The 19,835-nt window shown below is 46.9% G+C and overlaps 1 protein-coding gene across 2 annotated transcripts in view; it reads left to right on the top strand.

Moving 5' to 3' along the window:
- The first annotated feature begins 646 nt into the window (after positions 1-646).
- The window catches only part of LOC123999558 (ferritin, middle subunit-like), a 203,199-nt gene continuing 184,010 nt past the window's right edge, over positions 647-19,835 (top strand). The window contains exons 1-4 of one of the 2 annotated variants that reach the window (XM_046305448.1): positions 647-972; positions 1,279-1,425; positions 3,874-3,999; positions 4,272-4,633. In XM_046305448.1, the coding sequence (XP_046161404.1) occupies positions 871-972; positions 1,279-1,425; positions 3,874-3,999; positions 4,272-4,427 (531 nt within the window). In that variant the 5' untranslated portion in view covers positions 647-870 and the 3' untranslated portion in view covers positions 4,428-4,633. Of the gene's footprint in view, positions 973-1,278; positions 1,426-3,873; positions 4,000-4,271; positions 4,634-19,835 lie in introns of those variants that run through there. The other variant, XM_046305447.1, reaches the window with a different exon arrangement.

Raw genomic sequence — 19,835 nt, forward strand, 5'->3', positions numbered from 1 at the left:
AAGGGCTTGTAAAGTAAGTATTTCACTGTAAGGTTGAATTTGGCGCATGTGACTAATCAAATTTGATTGGATTTGATTTGACTTGGAATACGGAAGAAGAATGGAGGCGAAAAGAGAGGCAGAGGAGGTCTAAGAGAGACAGGGAGGAAGAGGGTGAGTCGGTTAAAAATGGTGGGATAAAATGAGATGGTTTTTTAAAGAAGAATGGTAGAACGTGTAAACAGAGTGAGTTGAAGACAGGAGGAGAAATGGAAGTGAATGAGGGCAAAGTATCGGAGGTGATAAGCATTTCACCTGTTGTATTTGGCGCATGTGACTAATAACATTTGATTTGATTTATTTTGAGTTACAGGGTGTGTTAAGTGGTGGTGTCCCATCCTTTCATGCTGTTGGCCTGAAGTACGACTAAATAGATGTAAATAGGGGAGTATGGTTTTTATTATATATATTTTTGTGAGTGTAGTGTTAGATGGTAGGGTATTTGTTGTATTTTTGGTTGGTGTGGTTGTTGATAAAAAATATTTAAAAAGCAAAGTATAAGGGAGTTATACTCCAGTCTAGTAGGTGGCGGTAATGTAACATGTACTGGATGCCAACCTGCCATTAAATCTCATCGAAGAAGAGGGTGGATTTCACTGACGCGGTCCGCTTGGAACAATAAATAGAGCGAACAAGGCTCCTTCCAATTCACAACTCTGGGAAGACGCATGAAGAATTTTTTGCTTCAACAGTGATTGAACGGAACTCTTCTGCCCGCCTCCCGCGCAATATAACATTCCGGATTGATAACGTAACACTTACTTGAACTGTCTTAGTAAAATAATCTAAGAATCTCTATATTTGTACCGTTAATTTTGATATAAAGTGAAAATGGAGTCTCAGGTACGCCAGAACTATCACCACGATTGCGAAGTTGCAATCAACCGGATGATCAACATGGAGATGTTAGCCTCCTATACTTATACTTCAATGGTAAGGGGACTGTAATTTGCTACCAAGAGGAACAGTTTCTTGCTTTACTTTATTATTATTATGCCTGGGTTTAAGTATTTTTCTGTACGCCTAGGCAACAGCTTTGAGGTAGACGTATCATTCAAATAAAGCTCATAAATATATCCTTGGACAGAGCGTATCTCCTTGACAGGTTAATTGGCAGGTTACCAAATCGGCTAATGATTTTCCGGATCATATTGCTGTGTCAATCATGTTTAGATCCCTCACTAATAGAATGCGTCCTGTTTGACAGTTGTTTCTAAACACACTTGTTTTTCAACCCAGGCTTTCTATTTCTCCCGTGACGATGTGGCTCTGCCTGGCTTCGCGCATTTCTTCAAGGAGAACAGCAACGAGGAGCTGGAGCACGCCGACAAGCTACTCTCCTTCCAGAATAAGAGAGGTGGACGCATTGTCCTTCAGGACATCAAGGTGAGCGCCTGACCGTCGAGAAACACATTTACTTTTTATACTGCGCAACAAAAAGAACGTAATCTTCGTAGAGGGTTCTCTGGTTGAATTGGTTCTTGTCTCAGTTAAAGGTTCTACCTGGAACCAAGTGGCTGATCTATAATCTATGGCAAGAAGTCTAAAGAACCCTTTATAGTCAACCTTTTTTTCTAATACTGTGAAGTTTTTTTGGATTAGTAGTCATTCATGTTAATACTGAGTTCATTGTAAGGCAGGCCCTGTGTGGCTGCCCTGGTATTAGAGGAGATAATGTCCTGACTGCTTGGACGCCAATACCGATTTATTGGAGGACCAAAAAAGCCGATAAGATTAATCGGCCGCTTTAATAAATAAAAAACACTTTAAAAAAAAAACTTGTAGTAATGACAATTACAACAATACTGAATGAACACTTATTATAACTTAATATAATACATCAAAGTCAATTTAGCCTCAAGCAGATAATGAAACATGTTAAATTTGGTTTAAATAATGCAAAAACAAAGTGTTGGAGAAGAATGTAAAAGTGCAGTATGTGCTATGTAAGAAAGCTAACGTTTCAGTTCCTTGCTCAGAACATGAGAACGTATGAAAGCTGTGTATATATATATCAATATTCCCAGGTAAGAAGTTTTAGGTTGTAGTTATTATAGGACTATTTCTCTCTATACTATTTGTATTTCATTAACCTTTGACTATTGGATGTTCTTATAGGCACTTTAGTATTGCCAGTGTAACAGTATAGCTTCCGTCCCTCTCCTCACTCCTCCCTGGGCTCGAACCAGCAACACCATGACAACAGCCACCACATCGAAGCAGCGTTAGCCATGCAAGAGCAAGGGGAAACAACCACCCCAAGGCTCAGAGTGAGTGAAGTTTGAAACGCTATTAGTGCGTGTGAACTAGCCAGCCATTTCACTTCGGTCACACCAGCCTCATCTCGGGAGTTGATAGGTTTGAAGTCATAAACAGTGCAATGCTTGACGCACAACGAAGAGCTGCTGGCAAAACGCACTAAAGTGCTGTTTGAATGAATGTTTACGCTTCTGCTTCTGCCGACCACCGCTCAGTCAGATACTTGTATGCTCAGTCAGATTATATGCAACACAGGACACGCTAGATAATATCTAGTAATATCATCAACCATGTGTGGTTAACTAGTGATTATGATTGTTTTTTTATAAGAAGTTTAATGCTAGCTAGCAATTTACCTTTGCTTACTGCATTTGCGTAACAGGAAGTCTCCTTGTGGAGTGCAAGGAGAGAGAGGCAGGTCGTTATCGCGTTGGACTAGGTAACTGTAAGGTTGCAAGATTGGTTCTCCCGAGCTGACAAGGTGAAAATCTGTCCGACCGATTAATCGGTCGACCTCTAGCCTGAACACACTGCCTCCATTCCGTCATAACCACTGAACTGAAAGAGCACGAGGGGTGTAACTCAAATCTACTCTATCCAAACTCTCCCGATGTTAATATAATATCTGCTCACTGCCCAGTTTCAAAACAAATTTTATTGGTCAATTGCACTGAATACAACAGGTGTCGACTTTACAGTGACATGCGTATTTACGAGACCATTCCCAACATTGCAGAGTTAAGGAGATACTTGCTAAATACAGAAGGAAATGGTAACGCAAAGAATAACAAGGCAAAATACAAGAAGTACTGAGATAATGTGCAGGGGTATAAGGTAGTTGACAGTACGTACATGTAGGTAAGGGTTAAAGTGACTTGGCAATCAGTATGTGTGAATATGCTTGAGTGTGGGCTTATGTAGTGTATTGCATCGCGGTAAAGTCTAGTGAGTGCGAATTAAGTGGTTCAACACATCTACTCAGACCCCTGTTTGCCTCCAGAACAGCCTGAATTATTTGGGACATTCTACAAGGTGTCAAATGTTCCCTAGGGATGTTGGTCCATGCTGACACAATGGCATCAGGCAGTCGCTGCAGATTGTGCGGCGATGTAGTCATGCTGTGAACAGCCCATTCCATCTCATCCCAAAGATTCTCTATTGGTTTGAGGTCTGGGGACTGTGCAGTGAACTTAACTCGCTGTTCCAGGCAATGTTTTTCCACTCAATTGCCCAATGGAGCCACTTGTTAAAAATTACTTAAGCTGATAGGAGTGTAACCCTGTGTGGTCGTCTGCTGCAATGGCCCATCCGTGAGAAGGATCGAGGAGTTGTGTGTTCTGAGCTGGGGTTCTGGAAACCTTCAGCGTTGCAAGCGCCATTCTCTATCGACTGAGCCACACCGGACCCATGATGTGCTTCATGAACTCCAGCTTATGTGGTTGTTAAAATGACTAAATCTTGATCTTTCTGCATTGGTTCCAGTTTGTCAGATATACTGATTGAACTGACTTTGAATTATGTATAGAAACATCTGCTAGTAGTCCCTAACCCTTCTGTGTTCACTGTCCTGTGTAGAAACCAGAACGTGATGAGTGGGGCAATGGGCTGGAGGCCATGCAGTGTGCTCTGCAGTTGGAGAAGAATGTGAACCAGGCCCTGCTGGACCTGCACAAGATTGCCTCTGACAAGGTTGACCCCCATGTAAGTAATATCATTACATAGAATACAGGTACTGTCCCAGGAGCTGATCAGGTTGTTGTACCTCTGCTAACTAATTACACAGGATTGTGTGACCTGCCTCTTTAGACGCATGAATGCCACTTTACACACACGATGCAGCTCGTGCAGGAGTTACACAGCTGTAAACACCTCATTATCTGCACTTATGCCATTATTACCAGGCTCCTGTGTGTTACTGGATCTACAGTAGTATGTAGTCATTCTCTTGTCTGTCCTGTGTTTTCCCTCTTTAGCTGTGTGACTTCCTGGAGACCCATTACCTGAAAGAGCAGGTGGAGGCCATTAAGAAGCTGGGAGACTACATCACCAACCTCACCAAGATGGATGCTGTCAACAACAAGATGGCAGAGTACCTGTTTGACAAGCACACCCTGGGAGGCCAGAGCTAAACCACTTCCATCCCCAGGCTACGGCCTCCAGCCTCAGACCAGGACTCCTTACTTCTCTAATAGATCCTACTGGCTTTGCATTTATAAGGAGGGGAGTGTTAAACTGGTGCAGTGCAACACTGCTGTAACATTGAGGTATTTTTGTTGACAACACAACTGTATGAGGAAAGGCATCTTGTAAAACAATTAAAAAAAAGATCCCTAAAGTTTGTTTTCTAAGTGTTGACCTGTAGTAATGGATTTTGTATCAGTCTATTGAGATGCTTTGCCCTTTTACTGAGCATCTTCATACCAATGATAAATACTGGCAATTGTAGATCTACTAGTGACTGAGGGTCATAACAATAGGGGAAGTTCAACATGTTTTATAAAGGACATTACCTCTCACCAGAGGGCAAGAAATGTGAAGACCACATGTCAATTATGGGCCCAACTGTCAACTCTACTCATAAAAGTGAAATGGGTAACTACAGTTAACTACCTGAACTCTGCATCTCAACAGGTTATTAGACGGCATCGAGGTAAATCCATATGCCGTATTTCTCTAGTGATAGGAAGTTCGGCTCTTACTGACACATTAAATCTTGACTAATTTTGTTTCAGTTGGTAGTGCCCAATTGCTCTCCTACCAGCAAACTAACTGAATAATCACAATAGAAATCCTAATGCCTCTCGTTCACCATAAAGGGCTTATTGGAGCTGTCATGTGGTTGCAAAGCTACTGGTAATTTACCAAAATTACTGAAGTCTTCTGTAATTAACAGGCAGCCTAATTTTGGTCATTTGTACTTTAACTGAAAATATTTATATTTTTCATGTGTCCATCTAGTACATGGGTTTCTAGTGGATAGACCAGGTGGTTGAAGGGGGAAATAGCCTAATGTGTTCAATGGCACTTGAAATAATTCTGCCACTCATCCATTTTTCTTTACTCAACTGCCACCAACCTTTACAGCCATGAAATACTGACATGGTAAAATATGAGTACATAAAGTAATGGTTTTTATTAAGGGAAATATTTTGCTGCTTTGTCATTCTATTTTAAATGTGATAAAGCCCCATGGAGGGCCTGAGATTTGTGATAATTTGAAGTACCCAAAAGGCCACTAGAAGGCACCTGACTAAATGACATGTTCCTTAATTAAATCAAATCAAATGTTATTTGTCACACACATGGTTAGCAGATGTTAGTGCGAGTGTAGCGAAATGCTTGTGCTTCTAGTTCCGACAATGCAGTAATAACCAAGTAATCTAACAATTCCAAAACTACTGTCTTATACACAGTGTAAGGGGATAAAGAATATGTACATGGTACAGAGCAGCATAGGCAAGATACAGTAGATGGTATCGAGTACAGTCTATACATATGAGATGAGTATGTAAACAAAGTGGCATAGTTAAAGTGGCTAGTGATACATGTATTACATAAGGATGCAGTAGATGATAGCGTACAGTATATACGTATACATATGAGATGAATAATGTAGGGTATATTAGGTAGCATTGTTTAAAGTGGCAAGTGATATATTTTACATTTCCCATCAATTCCCATTATTAAAGTGGCTGGAGTTGAGTCAGTGTGTTGGCAGCAGCCACTCAATGTTAGTGGTGGCTGTTTAACAGTCTGATGGCCTTGAGATAGAAGCTGTTTTTCAGTCTCTCGGTCCCAGCTTTGATGCACCTGTACTGACCTCGCCTTCTGGATGATAGCGAGGTGAACAGGCAGTGGCTCGGGTGGTTGTTGTCCTTGATGATCTTTATGGCCTTCCTGTAACATCGGGTGGTGTAGGTGTCACCCCGCTCCTCCGCTCTCTCCACTGGCTTCCAGTTGAAGCTCGCATCCGCTACAAGACCATGGTGCTTGCCTACGGAGCTGTGAGGGGAACGGCACCTCAGTACCTCCAGGCTCTGATCAGGCCCTACACCCAAATAAGGGCACTGCGTTCATCCACCTCTGGCCTGCTCGTCTCCCTACCACTGAGGAAGTACAGTTCCCGCTCAGCCCAGTCAAAACTGTTCGCTGCTCTGGCTCCCCAATGGTGGAACAAACTCCCTCACGACGCCAGGACAGCGGAGTCAATCACCACCTTCCGGAGACACCTGAAACCCCACCTCTTTAAGGAATACTTAGGATAGGATAAAGTAATCCTTCTCACCCCCTCCCCCCTTAAAATATTTAGATGCACTATTGTAAAGTGGCTGTTCCACTGGATGTCATAAGGTGAATGCACCAATTTGTAAGTCGCTCTGGATAAGAGCGTCTGCTAAATGACTTAAATGTAATGTAAATGTGTCCTGGAGGGCAGGTAGTTTGCCCCCGGTGATGCGTTGTGCAGACCTCACTACCCTCTGGAGAGCCTTACGGTTGTGGGCAGAGCAGTTGCCGTACCAGGCGGTGATACAGCCCGCCAGTATGCTCTCGATTGTGCATCTGTAGAAGTTTGAGTGCTTTTGGTGACAAGCCGAATTAACAAACATTTGTGTTATGGATCCCTTTTCCCTGCTGTCAAGGCAGCAGCTACTCTTCCGGGGTCCAGTGAAATAAAGGCAGTTCAATACAATAACGTTACATTACGAAACAGATTTCACAACACGTTGACACTCAGGCCACTACTCTACCACATATCTTCTACAACAAAATCCATGTGTGTCTATTTTGATGTTATTGTGTTTTTAAATATGATTTTACTGCTTGCTTGATTTACTTGATGTGGAATAGTAGCCATGTCATGGCTCTCTGTAGTACCGCGTACCTCCAATAGTCTGTTTTAAACTTGGGGACTGTGAAGAGACCTGGTGGCATGTCTTCTGAGGTATGTTGGAGAGGATTCCATTAAAGAACACCCTCTGTGTTCTGTTAGACAAGTAACTCTCGATCCACAATATAGCAGGGGACGTAAAGCCATAACACTTACGCTTTTTCCAGCAGCAGATTATGATCAATAACATCAAACGCTGCAAAGAAGTTTAAAACCTTTTTTTAAATGTTTCTGAATTAAATAATTACATAGTTTTTACTTTTATTTAACTCGGCAAGTCGGTTATGGGACCCCCAATCACAGCCAGATGTAATACAGCCTGGATTTGAACCAGGGACTGTAGTGACACATCTTGCACTGAGATGCAGTGCCGTAGACCGCTGCACCACTCGGGAACCAATTGGACCAGGATCGTCCGGGTTAGGGGAGAGTTTGGTCGGGGTAGGCCGTCATTGTAAAAAAAAAATATTTAACTAGGCAAGTCAGTTAAGAACAAAATCTTATTTACAATGACGGCCTATCACGGCCAAACCCTAACCCGGACGGTGCTAGGCCAATTGTGTGCCACCCTGTGGGACTCCCAATCACGGCCGGTTGTGATACAGCCTGGAATCGAACCAAGGTTTGTAGTGACGCCTCTAGCACTGAGAGTTATGTAATGGATAACTATTTACAGTATCACTTACTGTTTATAACTTTTTGCGGCTGGTCACATGATGGACCCGGTCGTGACAAATTAACACATGTTCTCTGGGTTGAATATTCCTGAAAAGATTTGCATTTAAAAAAATTAAGAAAATACTTTATAAAATGCTATTTAATGCTCTGTTTGCCCTTCTGCTAAAACAAGGTCACTTAGAACAACCTGGACTCAGGGGTAGACGTAACGTAGTAAATGTAAATCTGGGATACTCTAATTAGTATGATATGTTTTGTATGGTATGTTTTCATTTGTGAAAGTCCATCATCCTTTTCGTATAATATGTTACGAACTGCAAATTGTACTTTATGTTACGAATTACAATTTGTACGATATGTTAGGAATTTGCAATACATATATGTTACGAATTTCAATTTGTTGTGGCTAACGGTATAATGTTAGCTAGGCTAGGGGTTAAGGTTCGGGTTAGGTCGAAGGTTAAGATTAGGATTTAGATGAAAGGTTTAAGGTTAGGGGAAAGGTTACCTAAAATGCTGAAGTTGTCAGTGATAAGTTTCAAACAAGCAAACTTATCCTTTATGTCACGACTTCTGCCGAAGTTGGTTCCTCTCCTTGTTTGGGCGGTGTTCGTCGGTCTTCTAGCCATCGCCGATCCATTTTTCATGTTCCATTTGTTTGGTCTTGTTTTAGCACACACCTGGTTTCAATACCTTAATTACATGTTGTATATTTTCCCTCTGTTTCCCCCATGTCCTTGTCCGGAATTGTTTATTGTAAGTACTTGTGCTATGTTTTACTGGTGCGTTACAGGTTTTGTACCCATGTGTTTGTTGTTTTGTAAGCCATTAGTTTGATAAATTTAACTGCTCCGGCTAATCACCAAGTTCTGCTCTCCTGCCACCAGTTAAACACCCCTGAAATAATTCACGACCCGTCATGGAGTCAGCAGGAACAGATACCCCTGGTATAGGGGTCGAGGAACGCATCCAGGAGCAAGCGAAAGTGAACCACCATCTCGGTGCCATCATGGATCAAGTTATCCAGACCCTGGACCGCTGGGAGAGACGGGAGGTCCTCTAGCACCTTCAACAACTCAAACCGAACCTCCACTACTCACTCCTCCTGCAACCGGTCCCAGTGGGATGCGTCTCGCCCTTCCCGGGGTGTATGATGGGAAGGCGGCATGTTGCCAGGGTTTCCTGTTACAGCTGGACCTATACCTGGACACCGTTTACCCGGCTCCCTCGGGAAGAGAGAGGGTGTCCTCCCTCATCTCGTGCCTCTCAGGGAGAGCTCTGGAGTAGACCAGCGCCGTGTGGGGAAAAGGAGATGAGGTGTTGGAGGACTTCACAGAGTTCACCCGCCGTTTCCGGGCAGTCTTCGACCACCAGTCAGGCGCAAAAATCTGATATCAACTTTGGAGGGGACAATTACATTAAATTTTCTCAAGAGCAATTCCTGAGGGGGACACCAAAAGTAGTGCTGTAACACAGCCTACGTTGTAATATGTTAAATGTATATGAGGAACCATAATCACTTCTACTGGATAATTGATAGGTACAGTAGTTAACTGAAGGGTTGTCCCAACTTGTTCAAATGTTTAAATCATTATAATACTACTAATAATAATAATAGTGTCGCACTGTTCCTTATCAGTCCAGTATGTAACTGGTTAAATAAAGGTGAAATAAAAATGTAAAAGTTCCCTGGCGACAATTTAGCTTTTGCAACGAGACCATTAAAAATATTTTAGACAATGGTAGAAGAGGGTGTAGTTCTGTTCAGTTTATCGCTAACCTTATCACAGGGACTTTGAAACATGACAGCAGCATGCTGATCTTGGAATAAACTGACAATAGCAAAGATTCCATCTTTGACGACGGACGCCACATAAATGGAATAGGTACTAGCTAGCTTGATAGTCAATGTTTGCTTTAGTTTGCGCGCTAGCTCTGTAAATTCAGCTAGTGTGTGAACCCTGCCAAGATTTTAAAAAGAAACATAGATATGGCGCGATTGACTGGATTAACCTCACGTCAGTTACGTGCATTGAGTGCCTTTCGGACAGTAGATACGAACCCTCTATTACCTTGCCAGCTAAAGAACTGGCAGTGGATCAAACCATTTTGAAGAAAAGGTCGGGGGGTCGCAATCTTTTGAAACTTAAAAAAGCGCTATTAAGTGTCTATAATCAGCACAAGTACTTTCATTGCGTATTATTAATATTCTTGAAATTACATAGTTATGTTTACAGTGATATATTGGGGGGGACAAATCATATTTTCCCAGGATGGGGGGGTCGTGTCTCCCCCGTCCCCTGGGATTTCCGCCTATGATTCCAGTTCGTGCACCATCTATGGCCGCAGAGGGCACACTACCGGTCGGTGCCAGGTTGGTTCCTCTGGGAGTTGAGGCAACAGGCAGGGCACTCTGGCGTCACCCCAGGTGAGTCTGCACCACTATCATCCAGAGTCCTCTGTTGTCCAACCTGTTTGTTTTCCTGATTTCCCCCCCGCATCCCCAGCATAAGGCGCTTGTCGATTCAGGCGCAGCTGGGAATTTTATTGACAGAGCGCTCGCTCTTTGTTTAGCGATCCCCATTATTCCTGTGATCAGACCTTTCCCAGTTCACGCTCTGGATAGTCAACCATTGGGGTCCGGACTAAACAGGGAGACCACTATCTCCCTGGCCATGGTGATGCAGGAGAGTCACGAGGAGAGAATCAGTCTCTTTCTCATTGACTCTCCTGCGTTCCCGTGGTACTGGGCCTTCCCTGGTTGGCTCGTCATGACCCAACCATTTCATGGCAACAGAGGGCTCTCACAGGGTGGTTGCGAGAGTGCTCGGGGAGGTGTGTAGGGGTTTCCGTTGGTGCAACTATGGTGGAAAGTCCAGACCAGGTCTCCACTGTGCGCACCCCCCCTGAATATGCCAATTTGGCTCTCGCCTTCTGTAAAAAGAAGGCGACTCAATTCCACCCCATCGACAGGGGGATTGTGCGATAAATCTCCTGGTAGACGCTGCACTTCCCAGGAGTCACGTGTATCCCCTGTCGCAAGCGGAGATGGTGGCTATGGAGACATGTGTCTCTGAATCCCTGCGTCAGGGGTACATTCGGTCCTCCACTTCACCTGTCTCCTCGAGTTTCTTTTTTGTGAAGAAGAAGGATGGAGGTCTGCGCCACGGCGATTGAGTCAATGCACGGTGCGCGCTTCTTCACAAAACTGGATCTCAGGAGCGCATACCACCTGGTGCATATCCGGGAGAGGAAGACTGCGTTTAGTACCACCTCAGAACATTATGAGTAGCTCGTCATGCTGTACGGATTGATGAATGCTCCATCAGTCTTCCAATCCTTTGTAGATGAGATTTTCAGGGACCTGCACGGGCAGGGTGTAGTGGTGCATATCGATGACATTCTGATATACTCCGCTACACGCGCCGAGCATGTGTCCTTGGTGTGCAGGGTACTTGGACGACTGTTGGAGCATGAACTGTACGTCAAGGCTGAGAAATGCCTGTTCTTTCAGCAAGTCGTCTCCTTCCTAGGGTATCGCATTTCCGCATCAGGGGTGGAGATGGAGAGTGACCGCATTTCAGCCTTGCGTAATTGGCCGACTCCCACCAAGGTAAAGGAGGTGCAGCGATTTTTAGGGTTTGCCAATTACCTCACTGCTGAAGGGGGGTCCTGTAGGTATGCAATGGTCAGTTCAGGCAGACATGGCTTTTGGGCAACTAAGGGCTCTGTTTATCTCGGCGCCCGTGTTGGCCCATCCAGATCCCTCTTTGGCGTTCATAGTGGAGGTGGATGCATCCGAGACTGGGATAGGAGTGGTGCTCTCTCAGCGCTCCGGTACGTCCCCAAAGCTCTGCCCCTGTGTCTTCTTCTTGAAGAAGCTCAGCCCGGCAGAGCAAAACTATGACGTTGTGGACCGGGAGCTGTTGGCTGTCGTCAAGGCATTGAAGGCATGGAGACATTGGCTTGAGGGGGCTAAACACCCTTTTCTCATCTGGACTGACCACCGCAATCTGGAGTACATTCGGGCAGCCTGAGACTGAACCCTCGCCAGGCAAGGTGGGCCATGATTTTCACCCCTTTTGTTTTCACCCTTTCGTACAGACCAGGTAGAGACGCACAGTCCCCGCAGTATGAGACAGAGGAGCGGCCCATGGATCCCACTCCCATACTCCCCGCCTCTTGCTTGGTGGCGCCGGTAGTGTGGGAGCTAGACGGGGACATTGAGCGGACGTCACGTGCAGAACTCGCTCCCCCTCAGCGTCCAGCCGGGCCTCTGTACGTTCCGTTTGCGTTCCGCGACCGGCTGATCTATTGGGCCCACACATCACCCTCCTCTGGTCATCCTGGGTTCGGTCGGACGGTGCGCTGTCTTAGTGGGAAGTACTGGTGACCCACTTTGGCTAAGGATGTGAGGGTTTATGTTTCCTCCTGCTCAGTGTGCGCCCATTGTAAGGCTCCTAGGCACCTGCCCAGAGGTAATTTACAACCCTTACCCATTCCACAATTGCCGTGGTCACACCTGTCGCTGGATTTCATAACCAATCTTCCACCTTCACAGGGTAACACCACGATCCTGGTCGTTGTGGATCGTTTTTCTAAGTCCTGTCGTCTCCTACCTCCTACCTGTCGTCTCACAGCCCTACAGACTACGGAGGCCCTGTTTACTCACGTCTTCCAGCACTATGGGGTGCCTGAGGATATAGTGTCTGATCTGGGTCCCCAGTTCATGTCGAGGGTCTGGAGGGCGCTCATGGAACGTCTGGGGGTCTCGGTCAGCCTTACCTCCGTCACCGCAGTGAGGCCCCGGTGTTCGCACCGGGGGACCGGGTCTGGCTCTCGACCCAAAACCTGCCCCTCCGCCTGTCCTGCCAGAAGCTGGGTCCGCAGTTTGTGGGGCCATTTAAAGTCCAGAGGAGAGTGAACGAGGTATGTTCCAGGTTACAGCTTCCCCCGATTACTGCATTAACCCCTCGTTCCACGTGTCTCTCCTCAGGCCGGTTGTGGCTGGCCCACTCCAGGAGTGAGGTGCGGGAGGTTCCTCCACCCCCTCGCGTTCGTTCCATACTGGATTCGAGACGCCGGGTGAGATGCCTTCAGTACCTCGTGGACTGGGAGGGGTATGGTCCGGAGGAGAGATGCTGGGTTCCGGTGGAGTACGTGTTGGATCCTTCCATGCTACGAGATTTCCACCGTCTCCTTCCAGATCGCCCTGCACCTCGCCCTCTGGGTCATCCCCAAGGTCGATGCAGACATGCTGCTGGAGCCACGCTGCCTTGATCTCAAGGCAGCTGGGACCATAGTCACCAAGAAAACAATTGGTAACACACTACGCCGTGAAGGACTGAAATCCTGCAGCGCCCGCAAGGTCCCCCTGCTCAAGAAAGCACATATACATGCTCGTCTGAAGTTTGCCAATGAACATCTGAATGATTCAGAGGACAACTGAGTGAACGTGGTGTTCAGATGAGACAAAAATGGAGCTCTTTGGCATCAACTCAACTCGCCGTGTTTGGAGAAGGCCCCAAGAACACCATCCCCACCGTCAAACATGGAGGTGGAAACATGATTTCTGCTAAGGGGACAGGACACCTTCACCAGCATATTCCAGCATGACAATGACCCAAAACACACGGCCAAGGCAACAAAGGAGAGGCTCAAGAAGAAGCACATTAAGGTCCTGGAGTGGCCTAGCCAGTCTCCAGACCTTAATCCCATAGAAAATCTGTGGAGGGAGCTGAAGGTTTGAGTTGCCAAACGTCAGCCTCGAAACCTTAATGACTTGGAGAAGATCTGCAAAGAGGAGCGGGTCAAAATCCCTCCTGAGAAGTGTGCAAACCTGGTGGCCAACTACAAGAAACGTTTGACCTCTGATTGCCAACAAGGGTTTTGTCACCAAGTACTAAGTCATGTTTTGCAGAGGGGTCAAATACTTATTTCCCTCATTAAAATGCAAATCAATTTATAACATTTTTGACATGCGTTTTTCTGGATTTTTGTTGTTGTTATTCTGTCTCACTGTTCAAATAAACCTACCATTAAAATTATAGCCTGATCATTTCTGTGTCAGTGGGCAAACGTACAAAATTAGCAGGGGATCAAATACTTTTTTCCCCTCACTGTATGTAGCTGCTGATTTTGGTGTAGTTATTTGGAGGCTAATGTGATCAACTTTGATAGACCGTTTGTCAACTACTGTCACGCCCTGACCAGTCCGGCGCCGACTGAGATGGCCGCCTCGCTTCGCGTTCCTAGGAAACTATGCAGTTTTTTGTTTTTTTACGTGTTATTTCTTACATTAGTACCCCAGGTCATCTTAGGTTTCATTACATACAGTCGAGAAGAACTACTGAATATAAGATCAGCGTCAACTCACCATCAGTACGACCAAGAATATGTTTTCCGCGACGCGGATCCTGTGTTCTGCCTTACAAACAGGACAACGGAATGGATCGCATGCAGCGACCCAAGGAAACGACTCCGAAAAAGAGGGAAACGCGGCGGTGTTCTGGTCAGACTCCGGAAAAGGGCACATCGCGCACCACTTCCCAGTATTCTTCTTGCCAATGTCCAGTCTCTCGACAACAAGGTTGATGAAATCCGAGCAAGGGTGGCATTCCAGAGGGACATCAGAGACTGCAACGTTCTCTGCTTTACGGAGACATGGCTTACTGGGAAAACGCTATCCAGGGCGGTGCAGCCAACGGGTTTCTCCACGCATCGCGCCGACAGAAACAAACATCTCTCTGGTAAGAAGAGTGGAGGGGGCGTATGCCTCATGACTAACGGGACATGGTGTGATGAAGAAAACATACAGGAACTCAAATCCTTCTGTTCACCTGATTTAGAATTCCTCACAATCAAATGTAGACCGCATTATCTTCCAAGAGAATTCTCTTCGATTATAATCACAGCCGTATATATCCCCCCCCAAGCAGACACATCGATGGCTCTGAACGAACTTTATTTAACTCTTTGCAAACTGGAAAACATTTATCCGGAGGCTGCATTCATTGTAGCTGGGGATTTTAACAAAGCCAATCTGAAAACAAGACTCCCTAAATTTTATCAGCATATCGATTGCGCAACCAGGGGTGGTAAAACCTTGGATCATTGTTACTCTAACTTCCGCGACGCATATAAGGCCCTGCCCCGCCCCCCTTTCGGAAAAGCTGACCACGACTCCATTTTGCTGATCCCTGCCTATAGACAGAAATTAAAACAAGAGGCTCCCACGCTGAGGTCTGTCCAACGCTGGTCAGACCAAGCTGACTCCACACTCCAAGACTGCTTCCATCACGTGGACTGGGACATGTTTCGTATTGCGTCAGATGGGAATATTGACGAATACGCTGATTCGGTGTGCGAGTTCATTAGAACGTGCGTCGAAGATGTCGTTCCCATAGCAACGATAAAAACATTCCCTAACCAGAAACCGTGGTTTGATGGCAGCATTCGCGTGAAACTGAAAGCGCGAACCACTGCTTTTAATCAGGGCAAGGTGTCTGGCAACATGACTGAATACAAACAGTGCAGCTATTCCCTCCGTAAGGCTATCAAACAAGCTAAGCGTCAGTACAGAGACAAAGTGGAATCTCAATTCAATGGCTCAGACACAAGAGGCATGTGGCAGGGTCTACAGTCAATCACGGACTACAAGATGAAATCCAGCCCAGTCACGGACCAGGATGTCTTGCTCCCAGGCAGACTAAATAACTTTTTGCCCGCTTTGAGGACAATACAGTGCCACTGACACGGCCTGCAACGGAAACATGCAGTCTCTCCTTCACTGCAGCCGAGGTGAGTAAGACATTTAAACGTGTTAACCCTCGCAAGGCTGCAGGCCCAGACGGCATCCCCAGCCGCGCCCTCCGAGCATGCGCAGACCAGCTGGCCGGTGTGTTTACGGACATATTCAATCAATCCCTATACCAGTCTGCTGTTCCCACATGCTTCAAGAGGGCCACCATTGTTCCTGTTCCCAAGAAAGCTAAGGTAACTGAGCTAAACGACTACCGCCCCGTAGCACTCACTTCCGTCATCATGAAGTGCTTTGAGAGACTAGTCAAGGACCATATCACCTCCACCCTACCTGACACCCTAGACCCACTCCAATTTGCTTACCGCCCAAATAGGTCCACAGACGATGCAATCTCAACCACACTGCACACTGCCATAACCCACCTGGACAAGAGGAATACCTATGTGAGAATGCTGTTCATCGACTACAGCTCGGCATTCAACACCATAGTACCCTCCAAGCTCGTCATCAAGCTCGAGACCCTGGGTCTCGACCCCGCCCTGTGCAACTGGGTACTGGACTTCCTGACGGGCCGCCCCCAGGTGGTGAGGGTAGGCAACAACATCTCCTCCCCGCTGATCCTCAACACGGGGCCCCACAAGGGTGCATTCTGAGCCCTCTCCTGTACTCCCTGTTCACCCACGACTGCGTGGCCACGCACGCCTCCAACTCAATCATCAAGTTTGCGGACGACACAACAGTGGTAGGCTTGATTACCAACAACGACGAGACGGCCTACAGGGAGGAGGTGAGGGCCCTTGGAGTGTGGTGTCAGGAAAATAACCTCACACTCAACGTCAACAAAACTAAGGAGATGATTGTGGACTTCAGGAAACAGCAGAGGGAACACCCCTATCCACATCGATGGAACAGTAGTGGAGAGGGTAGCTAGTTTTAAGTTCCTCGGCATACACATCACAGACAAACTGAATTGGTCCACTCACACTGACAGCGTCGTGAAGAAGGCGCAGCAGCGCCTATTCAACCTCAGGAGGCTGAAGAAATTCGGCTTGTCACCAAAAGCACTCACAAACTTCTACAGATGCACAATCGAGAGCATCCTGGCGGGCTGTATCACCGCCTGGTACGGCAACTGCTCCGCCCTCAACCGTAAGGCTCTCCAGAGGGTAGTGAGGACTGCACAACGCATCACCGGGGGCAAACTACCTGCCCTCCAGGACACCTACACCACCCGTTGTTACAGGAAGGCCATAAAGATCATCAAGGACATCAACCACCCGAACCACTACCTGTTCACCCCGCTATCATCCAGAAGGCGAGGTCAGTACAGGTGCATCAAAGCTGGGACCGAGAGACTGAAAAACAGCTTCTATCTCAAGGCCATCAGACTGTTAAATAGCCACCACTAACATTGAGTGGCTGCTGCCAACACACTGTCATTGACACTGACCCAACTCCAGCCATTTTAATAATGGGAATTGATGGAAATGATGTAAATATATCACTAGCCACTTTAAACAATGCTACCTTATATAATGTTACTTACCCTACATTATTCATCTCATATGCATATGTATATACTGTACTCTACAACATCGACTGCATCCTTATGTAACACATGTATCACTAGCCACTTTAACTATGCCACTTTGTTTACTTTGTCTACACACTCATCTCATATGTATATACTGTACTCGATACCATCTACTGTATGCTGCTCTGTACCATCACTCATTCATATATCCTTATGTACATGTTCCTTATCCCCTTACACTGTGTATAAGACAGTAGTTTTGGAATTGTTAGTTAGATTACTTGTTGGTTATCACTGCATTGTCGGAACTAGAAGCACAAGCATTTCGCTACACTCGCATTAACATCTGCTAACCATGTGTATGTGACAAATAAAATTTGATTTGATTTGATTTGATTTGATTTTATTTTATTCTCTATTTTGGTTAGGTCTGGGTGTGACTAGGGTGGGTGATCTAGTGTGTGTATTTCTATGTTGGCCTGGTATGGTTCCCAATCAGAGGCAGCTGTTTATTGTTGTCTCTGATTGGGGATCATATTTAGGCAGCCATTTACCGACTGTGTTTTGTGGGATCTTGTTTATGTGTAGTTGCCTGTGAGCACTTCATGTTCTTCACGTTTCGTTCTTTCTTTCTTGTTTTTGTGCATTTCATTCATTAAACATGTGGAACCCATATCACGCTGCGCTTTGGTCTGAATGTTGTTACGACGATCGTGACAGAAGATCCCACCACACCAGGACCAAGCAGCGTGCCCAGGAGGAGAAGGTATCCTGGACTTGGGAGGAGATCTTGGATGGGAAAGGATCCTGGATTTGGGAGGAAATCCTGGCAGGACAGGATCGCCTTCCTTGGTGGCAGACGCAAGGAGAGAAGGGAGGACAGCGACAACGCCAGGGTTCGCGGCCACATAGAAAACCCAAAAGACAGCCCATATTTTGGGGGAGAGGGCCACACGGGGTGATCGGCGGAGCCGAGGAGTGAACTTGAGCCAGTCTGGGAGAGGATGGAGAAATTGGTGGAGAGTGAACGGAGAGTCAGAGACCGTCAGGGAACTGATGGACAAATTGGAGGAGAGAAAAATGTTGTTGTGTTGGTGTATGATGCACAACATTCACCCTAAGGAGCGTGTTATCTGTTTGATGCCACCCGAGTCAGCTCTCTGTACTCGTCCTGAGGAGAGTGCTAACAGTCTGGTAAAAACTGTGCCTGCTCCATGCACCAGGTCTCCAGTACGCCTCCACAGCCCAGAACGTCCTGTGTCAGCTCTCCGCACTCGCCTTGAGGAGCGTGTCATATGTCCGGTACCATGTGTGCCAGCTCCACGCACCTGGTCTCCAGTGCGCCTCCACAGCCCAGTACGTTCTGTCCTAGCTCCCCGCACTCACCGTGCGAAGGTTTCATCTGTTCGGTACCAGTTGTGCCGGCTCCACGCACCAGGTCTCCAGTACGCCTCCACAGCCCAGGAAGTCCTGTGCCAACTCCTCGCACCTGAAGTGTGTGTCACCAGTCCGGTACCACCTGTGCCGGCTCCACACACTAGGCCTCCACTGCGCCTTCCCAGTCCGGTACATCCTGTGTCTCCTCCTCGCACTTGCCCTGAAGTGTGTGTCACCAGTCCGGTGCCACCTGTGCCAGCTCCACTCACCAGGCCTCCAGTGTGGCTCTCCAGTCCAGCTCCAGGGCAGGAGCCTTCCTCTGTGCCGATGTCCAGTCCAGGCACGGTGTCCAGTCCTGCTCCATGGCCGGAGCCTTCTCCTGTGCCGATGCCCAGTCCAGGCACGGCGTCCAGTCCAGCTCCATGGCAGGAGCCTTCCTCTGCACCGGTGTCCAGTCCAGGCACGGCGTCCGGTCCCACTCTATGGCAGGAGCCTTCCTCTGCACCGATGTCCAGTCCAGGCACGGCGTCCAGTCCCGCTCTATGGCAGGAGCCTTCCTCTGCGCCGGTGTCCAGTCCAGGCACGGCGTCCGGTCCCACTCTATGGCAGGAACCTTCCTCTGCACCGATGTCCACCCAACTCCATGGTCGGGGCCCTCCTCTGTGCCGAGGTCCAGTCCGGGCACAGCGTTCTACCCGGCTCCATGGCCGGACCCATGGTCTGGGCGGGGGCAAAGTCCCACACCAGAGCCACCACCGATGCTGGCGGATCCGCGAGCGGAGTGGGTACTTCGCCCTGCACCGGAGCGAGGTTTTCATTATGTTTTTATTATAACATCCTCTTAACTTTTATTAGCACCATAAAATAGACATTAATTTTCATATGCCACCCATCATTATTCCCACCAATTCGGATTATGAAATATATTGTCCCAAGGTCCATTTGTTTGATGTTCTGTATTTTTGGGCAGTAGATTCTCCCGAAGCAACAAGGACATTCCGATCTCTCGCATCAGAGACCAGAAAGGAGTTGGTCTGCCGCCTTAGTTTACGACGGGCATGAGGTCATAAAACCCCCAACCTCCATACCTCTCCTCCTCTGCGGGAGGGAGAGATATCTCTGTAGAGCTGATCCTCACAGGCCAGTCATGACAACGTGTACCAAATGTTGTTATAATAGAAATATTCTTGACTGATTTATGTACCAGACCACACCCACGTGAATGTTTATTGGCCAGTAACATCCATGTTGTTTTAGGTACTAGTCTAGACCTTTGTCCAAGTTTTGTGCAGATCGGT

The sequence above is a fragment of the Oncorhynchus gorbuscha genome, linkage group LG16 (genome assembly GCF_021184085.1).
Source record: "Oncorhynchus gorbuscha isolate QuinsamMale2020 ecotype Even-year linkage group LG16, OgorEven_v1.0, whole genome shotgun sequence".
NCBI lineage: Eukaryota > Metazoa > Chordata > Actinopteri > Salmoniformes > Salmonidae > Oncorhynchus > Oncorhynchus gorbuscha.